Below are 14,258 nucleotides of genomic sequence, written 5' to 3' on the forward strand. Positions count from 1 at the left end.
TTAGGATATTTTTAAAATATTAGGTAAAGTACACAAATTGTTCCCAACTATAGGATATTGCTTTATCGAGTCCCCTGGTAAATAAAAGTTACAAAATTATTCCCCGACTATAGGGAGTTATTTTGTTGAGTCCATCGACTATTAAAAGTTACAAAATGATCACCAAATTATTCATTATGTTCCAAACTCGTCCTTTTTAGTTAAAAGTTTAACGACAAATTGAGTTGGACGTCAACATGTTGACTATGATATAATAAAATCTGTTATCATAATCTCAAACGACTACCATATCTTAGTCAGCGTGTTAACGTCCAGAAGAGACGATCGTTAATCTTTTAACAGAAAGTGACAAGTTTGGAACATAATGAATAGTTAGGTGATCATTTTGCAACTTTTAATAGTCGAGAGACTCAATAAAGTAACTCCCTATAGTCGGGGAACAATTTTGTAACTTTTAATAATTATGGAACTTAACAAAGTATTATCATATAGTCAAGGGGCCATTTGTGTAGTTTACCCTATAATATTAAACGAATACATATAAGGTATTTTAATATCAGGGAATTAAAACACTTGTCATAGACTACAGTTATTCAATGGCTTCAGGCTTCAGCAAGTAATGGGCAGCTAACTACCAATTATACACGTTTCCTTCATAAAGTTTTTAGTAGCATTTAATTTGGTGATAGAAGTGAGACCCTTTATAATAAATATACTGAAAGCTCAGTATAAAATATTGAAGCCATCGTGGTGGTTAAATAAAATATTACTTTTAAAAAACTAAATTCGAATAATTATATTTATAAATATATGTCAATAATTAAGATATATTATGAAAATATATTATTTTATGAACTCACGATACTATTAAAAACAATTTGTGTTCGCAACTTTCCAATTCAGTTTCCCTTTGCAGCCTCTTTCATGAACGTGTTGGCCACTTGTTGCTACTAACACGGGAGCAGCAGCCACCATTTCTTACCAGTCCAAGAATTAGAACCGTGGAATTTGACTTGAAACAAACCAAATAAATTCGTACGCTTCCATTTCCAAATCATATCCAGGCTTCAGCTAGCCAAGATGCTCCCAATAATCTGGGTTTTCATGGCTTTCCTCGTCGTCATCATCATCGATTGTCGCCATGTTTATAACCAACTGTTGAAGCGATGGTTTGGAGATACCGAAAGCAGCAGCGTTTGGTGCGTGGTTTGCCTTAGCAAGGTCTCCGAAGGGGAAAACCTCCGGTCGTTACCGATATGTCACCATAGTTTTCATGATCAGTGCATTGATTCGTGGCTCAAAGTTCGTCCGAGTTGTCCACTTTGCAGGATCAACGTAGCCCCTCACCAAAACTTGACCATTTCTTCCTTGCTTTCTTTTGCTAAAAGACTTGGAAAATGGATTGAAAACCCACTTTCTTTGGAGCTTTCATCGGCAATTTGTGAGAGTTTTGTCTGTATTTGACCGCCAAATCGTGAGAGGAGGGGAATACACCCATCTGTAGTATATTCTTTTATTCATCGTTTGCTCTTTTTTTTACAGTCTGAGATATGATACAATCGGCCAAAATGGAAAACATTTGTACATTTTATTAACTTTGTTATTTCGAATAACAGTTGTAAGGTTTGAATAGTTGGAAATTAGGATGTAAATAAGGGTGTGTTTGTTTGTCGTAATTGGAATTACAGAATTGGTTTTTTCCGAATTTGTGTTTGTTTTACGTAATTCGTTTTCCGAAAAACGTTTTCATGTGTTTGTTTCACGTAATTCGTTTTCTGGAAAATGTTTTCCCGTGTTTGTTTCACGTAATTGATTTTCCGGGATGTAATTCATTTTCCTAATAACATAATTTCCTTTGTGTTTTTTGTAAAATGACTTACGAATTCATTTTCTGTAAGTCATTTTCCGAAATTTTCACTTCAAACAATAAATACTCAAAATAATTTTATTTTATGAATTTAATATTAATAAAATATTTTAATATCATTTTCATCAAAATATTATTTATTTATTTATTAATATTTATAATAATATAATATAATATTTTTAATATTATATAAAATAATCAATTATATTATAATAATATAAGATATTATATTTTTATTTTAATAATATATAATATTTTTTTATATATTTAATAATGAATAATATTATTTATATATTTAAATAATATTTTAATAAAGATATTTAAAATATACTAATTAATATTTTTAAAATATAATATAACACTATTACTTTAATAAATAATTAATATAATTTATAATATTTTATTTCACTAAAATATACAAAAATTATTATTTTTATTAATAAAATTATAAAAATATATTTAATAATAAATAAATTATTTTAATATTTTAAAATAATAATATTAAGTTTTATGATAAATAATATTATTATTTATTATATTTAATATTTGTAACAAATAATTTTTTAAAAACTCTTCAATTAGTGGAAAAAAAGGTTTAAATAACATCTTCTAAATATCATAAAACGTTTTCCAGATGTTTTTTAGAAAAATGTAATTCATTTTACGGAAAACATTTTCCGAAAAACGTTTTCCAGAAATGTAATTCATTTTCCATAATTCAAATTCTAGTAATTTATTTTCCAGTTCCAGTAATTCAAATTTCAGTAATTCATTTTCCGGAAAACCAATTACAGCCAAACAAACAGACCCCATTTTATGATAGGTGACGAATTTATAAAATTTTAAGATACAATAAATCTGTAAAATTTTAGGAAAGTTGAAAACAGATTATCAATAGAAATAACCGCCCCAGGTGCCGCCTCTTGCATCCATCCCTACATACTTGGAAACTGGTTTAAATGGTTTTACTTTATAATGGGGTTTTTTCTTTGTTTAAATGGATTCGAGTGATGAGCATCCAATATCAAATGTTTTAGAATTATTTTTTAAAAGAGTGGAACTTAGTCAGAACTGTATGGCTAAATTGGCTTGGAATCTACCGTTTGGTATCCATATTTTTTCAGACCCCTCCCATGGCAATTGCAGACGTTCTGCGTGGGGACCTTCCACAATCACCAACTGGAAATGACGTTAGCTAGGAGACCTGTCTAGCCTCCTATCTTTATATTTTTTTCCTATTTATATTAAAAAAATAGATACTATTTTATATTTATCTCATCTTAATAAAAAAAGTTTCATATATAATTTAGTAAACAATGAAAGAGATACCAGTGTACCCTCCCTTTATTGCCAATGCATAATTACACTAGTTATACCGAGTGTAGCCTACACTCCCTTTATTACTTGTGAAGATGAGGAAAAAGCAACACAAACAAAGAAATTAAAACAGCTACAGCTACCCAAGTTAAGCTCAGTCCATTTTCATGTTCCAGTTACAGCATGTAAACCAAAATATGTTTTGATTCGGTAAATGTTTGATGTGAGATCCCCCAAAATTAAAGTTGACGAAAAGGGCTAAAAGACAAGAAAATAGAGATAGCAAAACAGAAAACCTGTTCTGTGAAACCAGCCTAACGCAGTACCCTTAACTCTAAAAACCACAACACACACGGTTTTCACTGAGGCCCTTTGTCCATCTCTTGCCACCTCAATCACATTACCCCTACTCAGGTTACAAGCTTTAGTTACAAAGCTCGGCAATCCATTTGGTGGGTAACAACAAATATAAAAAACTAATACCTGCTCTTTCTTATCCATGTGGGATTCTTTCTTCCCAGGTGTTTTTTCTAATGTTCATGTCTTCTTGGATAGCTGAATTTGTTCTAGTTCAAATTCAGCAAAGAAAGCTAATGAGAGCTTTCAATCTCAATGTTGCAGTTTTTACAAGATCGATCAAGGACTGAAAAAAAGAAAAAGAAAAGAGAAAAACTGATTAGATGCTCGCCAAAGGACCTCATACCCTCAACATGAGACGATGCAAGAGTTTCAGATAACATATTCTGGTTTGCTGCAAATCCGTCTCCTTAATATTTTTTTTATTATGAACATTAGAACAGGTCAAGTCTTGTACACAAACTAATTTTATGAGAATAAAAGAAACATCATGGATTTTTACCATATTGAATAAATCTTTTATGGATTTAAACCATGTTTTGTATGCGCTAATATTGCATAAAAAGCTTCAATGTCCTATAGACTAGGGACAAAGGAGGACATTCCTTTCTAGATCCTGCCTAGCCCTATCTGGTCTGCTCAGTTTCTTCTTCTTCTTCTTCTGTGGCAGTGCATGCTCCACATTGATGGGTTGATGACCAAGAGTCCGGAGGAAAAAAAGGTTTAATGTAAGAGAGCTGCAACAAGAAATTAAAAGGCTTAATGTTATACAAAGTGATGTCCAATTGTCCACAAGGAATTACGTGATAGCTACTAATCTTTTAGGGGTAGAGTGATAGTAAATCAAGTCTGCAAAAGATAACGGTTGGAAACATAGGGTATCGAATTCCTCACCGATCTGATAGGATGTACCAATTCTAGGCACCTTTTAATTTCACTTCAAATCCAACTTTATCACTTTGGTATCCAATAGGGATAAGTGACACTGAAATAAATTTGTTCAGATAATTATCAAGATTAAAAGCTCTGTTTTATATCCAATCAGTAAGGGTGCAATATACATTGTGTGTGAAACATGTTATCCTAAAATGTTCTAAATTAAGATATTTAGATGTGTACCAACCTCATGGATATCATATGATTCATTTGAGGTATGTTTGAATATGTATTTGATACGATTTTGATCTTTCAAAAAGTTTGTATTAAATTGATTGACATATAAGATGAATAAAAAAAATAAAAATTGTGTTATAATGCAAAAAGATGAAAATATAACAAGTTAAGTGCTTCGAATCATGTTACGTATTGTGTTTTGAAAATCAAACGGTGAATTCTACTTCAAATGTTGTCATGGTTATCTTAACTTTGTATCATGTACAATTAGCATATCATTGAGTTTATAACGTCTATGTAGGGATTGCGATTATTTATGGTGAGGCAGAGGGATATGTTGTGTTTTTAAAAGATTTTGAATCTCCATGAAATGGAGGGATGCACTTGATAAGATTCTGGCATTATTCCTTGGAGATGAGAAGTTAGACTCATGTATTCATATACACTAGGTTACCGTGTGCCAAATTAGGTTAAATTGTACTAAATTACCCAAAATTATAATTTGAATATGTTGATCATGATTAGTAGATTATGCCACAATACATTGCACAATTATAATATATTTTATACGAAAAAGATTATGTTATATGTGTTATATATATGAGTGTGTATTTAAACAATAATCTCACTGAACTTTTCGGAGCACACTCTGTATTTTTTATTATTTTTCTTTGGAACTCTATAAGTTTTATATATCATATTACAGTTCAACAAGTCACAAAATATTTTGTCATTTTAAATATTTGTTCTGAAACTCTTAGAGTTGGTTGCATGTTTAATGTGGTATATATTATATTTTAATGGTATGATCGTTTTATGTATACATATGTGTTTTATTTTTGAGTCATTTTGATATTGGCACAAGTTGTAAAGTTTTATTCATTCGTTGCTTATATGTTTTGGTTGGTATTTGATGCATATATTAGGTTGTTACTCATGTCGAATGAATTAAGCATGAGTCATTAGGTGAATGTATGCTATGAACAATACTTAGGCTAATAAGTTTCTAAGATTTTAAGTAAAGAAGCTTTTAATATATGAGTAAAGGGCCGACAGATTGTATAGAGAAAAAGAAGCAGAATCGATCACAAAGCTGACTCAGTCTTTACCAGCAGCAACAAGGACAACCTTACCTTTAAAAACTTCTGATTGCAAAACCATGACAAGACATTAACCTCCCAACATTTATCTATAATTCTTCTATCATTTTTCATAATGAAATAATATTTTGACATTTTCATAATAAAAAGTAAATCTTGCAGTACTTTATAACCAATGCTTTGTCATGTTCCAAAGTGTAAAACATATTCTCTTCCTTTGATCCACCTCCGTCCATGTAGCAGGAGATCAATGTCTGTAACAAGCTCTGTTCCTTTTCATGTTCCAGTTACAACATCTAAACCAGTTATCAAACATGCCAACGATATCATTATGATTAAACACCTTCTTTTTGTGAATTAATGTTGAGGAAAAAGGATAAAAGGCAGAAGAAAATTGAGCGGGTTGTGAATTAAAACGAGAGATGTCAAAAAAGAAAAGATGATGGTTCAGTTAAGGTAGGCTTCGCTGAGACATGTTGGATCTTGGTGAATGAAGCTTGTAAACCCTTCACTCTAGTAGTAGCCATGACACAGTTTTCACTGAGGTCCCATAGCCCAACTCTTGTCTTGGAACGGGCAAGACATGGTAAAGCCACAAGGTTCCGACTCAAGGAGCCTAACCCACGTCCCATCATCTCAATGCCCCCACTCAGGTCACAAGCTTCCGTTACAAAGCCCGGCAATCCATTCTGTGAGTAACAACAAATATAAAAAACTAATACCTGATCTTGCTTATCCATGTGCGATTCTTTCTTCTAAGATGTTTGACTTTTTTCTAATGTTCATGATATCTTGGATGGCTGAATTTTTTCCATTTTAACCATACACGCTCTGCTACTACTGCTAAACTGACTACCGGCAAAGAAAGTTAAAACATCATCCATGTCGAAACTAGCAACAATATCATCTATGATCTATGTCGGTAAAGATTGTTTCCGGTTTCTTCGCATACCCATAGGATATCTACTTTTTTAACATATTCCTCTGAAGTGTTCACAACTTTTTCAGACTCAAATTTAGATTTTTCTCCTCGAGGTGATTCTGATGATAAATGATCTGACACAGGCTGCTGCTTCTTGTACTTATCCACGTATTCCGGAAACAATTTTCTGAATGTAGAGCTGCCAAAAATAAAGAGAAGCAGTAGTAGTGTTCACACTGCCAGTGGTAGGACTGTTATCCATCTAAGCAAAGGACGTATCCCCAGTAACAAAATTGAAGTCTAAATTATTTAAGCACAAGAAAGACATCAAGTCTCACCATGAAAGAGAGAAGCCCGGTTGTAAGTATGCAGCATTATTAAACAAAAAGAATTTAACTCAAAGGGCTTACATTGCAAATACAATATTTGGCAACTATTTTTACATTAAACAACACCTTGTGACAGTTATAGGTGCAACAACAAAAAGGAACTCGCAATTGAACATAAGCCAAATACCTTGATACATACCACATAGGGTTCCAACTTTCAGGATGAACTGAGAGAGAACATGATCAAGCCAACCTGCAAAAGGCGTTCCTTCACGCCCTTACAGCACATAATCTGAATGACAGAAGAAAAAACGTTATGAATTATTTTCATTGAACACGAGGCGGAGAGGTTTCGTGGTGTAGTTGGTTATCACGTCAGTCTAACACACTGAAGGTCTCCGGTTCGAGTCCGGGCGAAGCCATAAATTTTTTGTTTTTCAGCTTTTTTCTTTGAAAAGGACGAAAAAGAAAGCAGACGCCGTTGCCGGGGATCGAACCCGGGTCACCCGCGTGACAGGCGGGAATACTTACCACTATACTACAACGACTTCGTTTGGAATATTTTGTTATTGTTATTAAACAAACTATACGACATGTTAATTGGACATTTCGAGAACATAGCACTCCTATGCTTTCTTATGTCAAAATAGACTTTAGAATTTTTTTTTTCATGCTTGTATATTTTTATTTTATAAACATTTCATTTAATCGTGTTTTGAAATTATTGTTTGTTTATGTTATGTTTCAGTATTTATTTATTTGGTCACAACCCAAACATTCTAAAAGGCATGCAAATAATATACTACAATACGCTACTTGAATTAGAATATCAATTTGACTATGTATTGGTTTTTCTTAGGAAAATTGTCCCTCAATGCTCCCTTCAAGCTTCATTAATTAGAAGGTGATCTGAACTGATCTTTTGATGTTGATAAGGACTGCTCATTTTTGCTTCTACTGTTGGAAGTTTTGTAGAATTTTTTTAGTAAAATTGACATTGAAGCCTGAAAAAGGTGATTGACATTTGAACATGAAAAGTAGAGACATCAAAATGGACTGAGCTTAAAAGAGTAATTGAATAGAATAGGCCTAAAGACAGCGAACAAATTCATTTCCTGCGGTGTAACATATTGGCTGGTTTTATGCACTGTTGTTTAGGCTTTCTACTGAAAATGTTACACATTAGATAATGTGCTTGAATAGTTTAAGTCAGTTACTGATAGTTCTTGTGTGAATTACCAGCTGTGGAAGGGAAAGGATTCATTGCAAAGGACATAGTGTGTTCATTAACTCGGCTGGTGCAGCAAAGCATTAAGCAGTGGCTATGTGATATGTTTAAAGCTCAACACAGAGGAAATGGTTTTCTTTGTTCTATTTTAACCATACATGCTACTGCAGGTAAACTGCTTACCAGCAAAAGAAAGCTAAATGAGAGCTTACGGATACAATATCTCATTTATACCCCCAGGTACATCAAGCGAAGAAATGAGAAGATGAAGGAAGGAAATTCATTATTTGTTCTATAAAATACTTGCCGGTAGCTGGCACATAAAGAAACAAGAAGGTTGTTATGTTTTTTCTAACATATGCAAACCAGTGAACATGGTTTATATCTTTGATGACATTTTTGCCTAGATGGTTTACGGAGAAGAAAATAGAAGCGGTTACAAGAAGTTTTTTGTGCTTTCAGTCCTTGAATTGGTATCCTAAGCTTATAATTAATTGTTTGAAATAAAAATAAATGGTACTACCACCAATTACCTCAAATATTAAAAGGAAAAATAGAATTCAACGACTTTACACACCTATGATTTGATAATAGAAAAGGTGATAGAATTAAATCATAATAATTATGATTTAATTATATCTCATTTATACCCCCAGGTACATCAAGCGAAGAAATGAGAAGATGAAGGAAGGAAATTCATTATTTGTTCTATAAAATACTTGCCGGTAGGTGGCTAGGTGAATGACTAATCATCTCTTTTCTAACCATAATTACTTGTGGACGTCACTTTCAATAACATTTAACTCAACTCAAATGGATCCAAGTCAATGATGGATAATACAATTTTCACATATGGTTGAAGCTGGCACATAAAGAAACAAGAAGGTTGTTATGTTTTTTCTAACATATGCAAACCAGTGAACATGGTTTATATCTTTGATGACATTTTTGCCTAGATGGTTTACGGAGAAGAAAATAGAAGCGGTTACAACAAGTTTTTTGTGTTTTCAGTCCTTGAATTGGTATCCTAAGCTTATAATTAATTGTTTGAAATAAAAATAAATGGTACTACCACCAATTACCTCAAATATTAAAAGGAAAAATAGAATTCAATGACTTTACAGTTTACACACCTATGATTTGATAATAGAAAGGGTATTAGAATTAAATCATAATAAATATGATTTAATTATGTCTAATCATCAAAAATAAAAATAAAAAAGCATTACCACCAATTATGTCAAATATTAAAGATAAAAATAGAATCCAATGACTTTATGTTAGAGTCTTAGAGATATTACTCAGACCAGCCCATGAAATTTCAATCAAAATAGTGGTAAAAGTGTAAGACATGCAGGGAAATAGAGTAGCATATAGGGATGGCAACTCAACCCGAATCCGACGGGTTCCGACCCGATCCTACCCGATCGGGTCGGATTTTTTTAAAAAAAAATTCGGGTTCGGGTCGGGTCGGGTTTTTTTTTAATGCACTGTTCGGGTCGGGTCGGGTTTAGGGTAAAAAAATCCGACCCGACCCGACCCGAAAAATATATATAATTTTATCTTATATATTTAGGGATAATTACAATAATATCCCTCCATATATAATTTTTTTCAATTAAGTCACTGTTTTCATTGAATTAATTTTTTTTTTTATTTCGGGTCGGGTCGGGTCGGGTTTCTAAGTCATATATTCGGGTCGGGTCGGGTCGGGTGAAACATTAATTTTTTCGGGTCGGGTCGGGTCACGGGTGGAGAACCCTTTCTTCTCGGGTCGGGTCGGGTGGCCCAAAAACCCGACCCAACCCGACCCATTGCCATCCCTAGTAGCATATGACTAATAAATTTGAAAAAAAAAAGAGGCAAAAGCTTTTTTTTTTTTTTGAAGCACGTTTAAATGAGGGGTGCAAAGTGGACATTAAATCATATGGAACTGTTAGCAGATTATTGGAGCCAAATATAAAGAGGGCATACTCCTAGCTTGGATCGGGCAGGCCATTGTAAAGTCACGTGATTGTCCGACTCAAGGAGCCAGACCCATGTTTCATCATCTTAATGCTCCCACTTGGGTCACAAGCTTCCGCTACAAAGTTCGGCGGCCCATTTTGTGAGTAAAAGCAAAATATAAATAACTAATACCTGCTCTTGCTTACCCTTGTAGGATTCTTTCTTCTGAGGTGCTTGCTTTTTTCTAATGTTCATGTCTTTTTTCTTTTTCCTTTTGAAGAAATGTTCATATCTTCTTGGATGGCTGAATTTGTTCTATCTTAACCATACATGCTACAACTGGTAAACTGATTATTAGCAAAGAAAGCTAATGGAAGCTTTCAATCTCAATGTTCCAGTTTTCACAAGATCGATCGAGGACTGCAACTTAACCAAGTTCATCACAAATGAAAAAAAAAATGAAAAAAAGAGAAAAAGATTGAGATGCTTGCCAGAGGACCTCATATCCTCAACATGAGATCATACAAGAGTTTCAGATAACATATTCTGATTCCCTGCAACTCCATCTCCTTAATGTTTTGTTTTATTATGAACCTTAGAACATGCCAAGTCTTATACCTACTTTTATGAGAATAAAAGAAACATCATGGATTTTACCGTATTGAATAAATCTGTATGTATGTAACCATTTCTATTATGGATTTAAACCATGTTCTGTATATAACCATGTTTTGTGAAATAATAATATAAAATGGAAGAGTATTACCACTGATTTACCTCAAATATTAAAGAGAAATAGAATCCAATGACTTTATACACCTATAATTTGATAATGGAAAGAGTAGTCCCAAATAAACAATTCAGCTTAGCCTTTGGTGTACCCCAGAGAGTGCCAAAGACTGAAAACTAACTCCAAAGGAATTTGTTTACACCACAACTATTTCTCCAAAGAAAACAAAATAAACCCACAATTATTATAATATCTTATCATTTAACCGGCATGACTAAACGTACACGTAATCTTAATATTTACTTTAATGGCAAGTCCAATTATAAAAAAAATTACTTTAATGACAGTCCAAGGACCCCACTTTATCAGCATTTGATAAGAATTTGACATCAATACAATTTTTAAATTTAAAAATTTGATTAGACTCATAAAGATATATTTTAGCGATATAATTTGAACGGTTTAATTAATTTTTAAGGTATAATTAAATTTTTTGAAAATTTTAAAAGTTTAATTAAATTTTTAATAAAATTTATGGGATTTAGTAAATAAAAATAAAAAAACCCGTGAGGGTCTAATTGAATTTTTCAAGAATTTTAAAAAATCAACAATTTTTTAAATAATTTTAAAGGATTTATTTGAAAATATTCAAAAAAAAATTAAATTTCTTAAAAGTTTGAAAGGGACTAATTAAAATTTCGAAAACATTTTAGAATTATAATGTAACATTTTCAAAATTTTCAGGGTATCAAGACTCTTGTTAGCCCTTCTTATCATCTACACTTACATACTCACTTAGAAAATTTTATTTATAAACTCTATTTCATACTCAATTTCATACTAAAGATTTTGAAATATTAAAATATTTATTTGAGAATTAAAATTAGTAGGAATAATAATGAAATAGTCCTATCTCAGATGAAGCATGTTTTTGATCTACCATTGAGTCGGGGAAATTGAGTGCTAAACAATATAGTATTCTCAATTTATAATTAACCAAAAAAGTGAACTATCTATATATATTAATAGGTATACAATATTTATTGAATATTTGAATTATCTTATCATGATACGTCTTAATATTATTTATCTGGTAAATATGTTGAGTCAATATATGTCATCATTAACTGTTAATCGTAGAAAAATAATAAAATAAATTTTATGATATTAAAAAGCATTCCTAGACGTAAAATTTTATATGACAATCTTGATCATATTATGATAAAAAAAATTCAATGAATTTGACATGATGTAACATGAGATCTACTTTAAGATATTGTGTGGAAACTTAATTTCATGGAGGAGTATGAAATAAAATGTGATATCACGATTCAGTGCAAAAGGTAAAAATAGAATGTCATTTATGAACAAACAAAACACATTGATTAATATCTATGTAACAAGGTAGACATGATTGATATCTATGCTCCAATTTGAGGAGTGTTATTTCCTCTTACTTTTAGTAGTTTCTAGTGTTAGTTTTATCATAGTTTAACATTAATGTTTTCTCTTGATCCTTTTTCTAGTAAAAGGTATCATGGATACCGGTATTTATGGGCTTTCGGTGTAGGTTTATTTCTTGGTTTTTCTTCTTGGCATGTATTTCAACATGCTTTCATGGATGAGATTGCCTTTAAGGGGAGAGCGCCTTCTCCATTTGTCGTTTTGGATATTCTTCAAGTTTTTTTCCTCCATAGTTGGTGCTCGGAGCCGTTGGTGCGATCAACTTATATACATTGTTGTTTCATTTGTTGATACTTTTGCTTATCAAACTATCACTAGGCGATCATTGTAAGATTTTATGATAGTCCCGACTATGTTTATTTAATCTGCAATTGGCAAGAGGTTATTGATACGGTTTTTAATAAATAAATATTTTCCCATATTACTTTTAAAAAGAATTAATGGAAAATAATTAATTTGTATATTATAGGATATATATATATACCCATAATGTTGATGAACAAAAGATATGGAAAAGTATTCCATTTCAAAAATTTTACAGGAATGAATATGAGTGGACGTACCAACAAACTATAAAGGAAAAAAAAAATAAGCAGAATCAACTACAAAGCTGACTCAGGCTTCACCAGCAGCAGCAAATTGAAGATAAGCTCCAAGGGCCCTACCTTACCTATGAAAACTTCTGGTTGCAAAACCATGACAAGACTTTAACCTCCCAACAATTATATATAATTCTTGCATCAGTTTTCATAATAAAATAATATTTTTTCAAATTTTCATTAAAATAAATAAATTTTGCAATACTTTATAATCTATGCTTTGTCATGTTCCAAAGTGTTAAACATAAACACAGTGATGTCTTCGCTTCCTTTGATCCCCCTCCACCGATGTAGCACAAGATCAGTGTCTGTTACAAACTCTGTTCCTTTTCATGTTCCAGTTACAACATCTAATCCAGTTATCAAACATGCCAACAAGATCGTTATGTTTAAACAAAGTCAAGTTCCTGGCAAGAAAATTTATAGAAATCAGATCAGATCATTCTCCAACAAGGTCAATATATATATATATATTTTTTCTTTTTCTGTTTTGTCTTCCATGTTTCTCGTTCATATAGATTGCCTAACCTGTCATGGATGTTTGATCGGATGTCTACTTCATATTTAAAAAGGTTTTCGAGGATCAGTCCCAGGGTGTAATCTGCTATAGAGATGAAAATGGAGAAATTATTTGTGAAGGGTACGATGAAGGCCCTCGTTGTCCTCGACAGTTTCTGGAAACGTCGTATCATCCGAGGTAAGAACTCTGTCTCGGGTTCCATGATAAGCCATATTCAAATTACTGTGAACTGTTTTTTGTACTCCAAGTTAAAGCTTTTGTCAATGTTCTGAATCCAGAGATGCTGAGATCCTTGATCTCCTTCAAAGATAGATGGCTTCAAATCCTTAATGGTGGAGGATTAAGCAGTGCTAATAAAGATGTTAGCATTGTACAAGATGACTCCTAGTGGATTAAATTTAACAAGCTTCAATAGCAGAAAGTTTGTCTCTTACCAGATTCCACAGATTTCATGAAATAATTGTTTCTACAAGAAAGATCAAGTATTATAGATCGTACACAGATAATTAGAAGATCTCTCTCTTGTAATCACTTTGTTTTTTCATTATGATTATCAAAGCTAATAACCCCTTTCGGTTTCTCATTACGTTTCGATCTGTAACTATTATCCAGTAGGATCACTTGATTCTGAATGAGCAATGAACCCAGAAATAAAGAACATACGAAAGACTACAGAATTCTTCTAATTCATTCTGATACATGAAAAAAAGAAAGTTGACAAAGATGCACTACATGATAAAATGATAAATCAAAGAATATTTGTAC

The 14,258-nt window shown here is 32.1% G+C and overlaps 1 protein-coding gene and 2 non-coding genes across 5 annotated transcripts; 2 read left to right on the plus strand and 1 right to left on the minus strand.

Moving 5' to 3' along the window:
• The first annotated feature begins 5,965 nt into the window (after nucleotides 1-5,965).
• On the plus strand, nucleotides 5,966-14,074 carry LOC120217766. 3 transcript variants are annotated; one of them, XM_039214845.1, is made up of 4 exons: nucleotides 5,966-6,048; nucleotides 13,322-13,427; nucleotides 13,546-13,670; nucleotides 13,772-14,074. In XM_039214845.1, the coding sequence occupies exons 1-4, from the start codon at nucleotides 6,005-6,007 to the stop codon at nucleotides 13,803-13,805; spliced, it is 309 nt and encodes a 102-aa protein (XP_039070776.1). In that variant the 5' UTR covers nucleotides 5,966-6,004; the 3' UTR covers nucleotides 13,806-14,074. The 3 variants fall into 3 exon arrangements, with proteins under 3 accessions (XP_039070776.1, XP_039070775.1, XP_039070774.1); XM_039214844.1 differs by having other exon boundaries at nucleotides 5,968-6,068; nucleotides 13,342-13,427; XM_039214843.1 differs by lacking the exon at nucleotides 5,966-6,048 and having other exon boundaries at nucleotides 13,207-13,427.
• Nucleotides 7,354-7,427, plus strand: TRNAV-AAC. Its single transcript has one exon. It is a non-coding gene; the product is annotated as a tRNA-Val (tRNA).
• TRNAD-GUC lies at nucleotides 7,482-7,553 on the minus strand. The gene has a single exon. It is a non-coding gene; the product is annotated as a tRNA-Asp (tRNA).
• Nucleotides 14,075-14,258: the final 184 nt, after the last annotated feature.

The sequence above is a fragment of the Hibiscus syriacus genome, unplaced genomic scaffold (assembly GCF_006381635.1).
Source record: "Hibiscus syriacus cultivar Baekdansim isolate YM2019G1 unplaced genomic scaffold, ASM638163v2 tig00110187_pilon, whole genome shotgun sequence".
Classification (NCBI taxonomy): Eukaryota; Viridiplantae; Streptophyta; class Magnoliopsida; order Malvales; family Malvaceae; genus Hibiscus; species Hibiscus syriacus.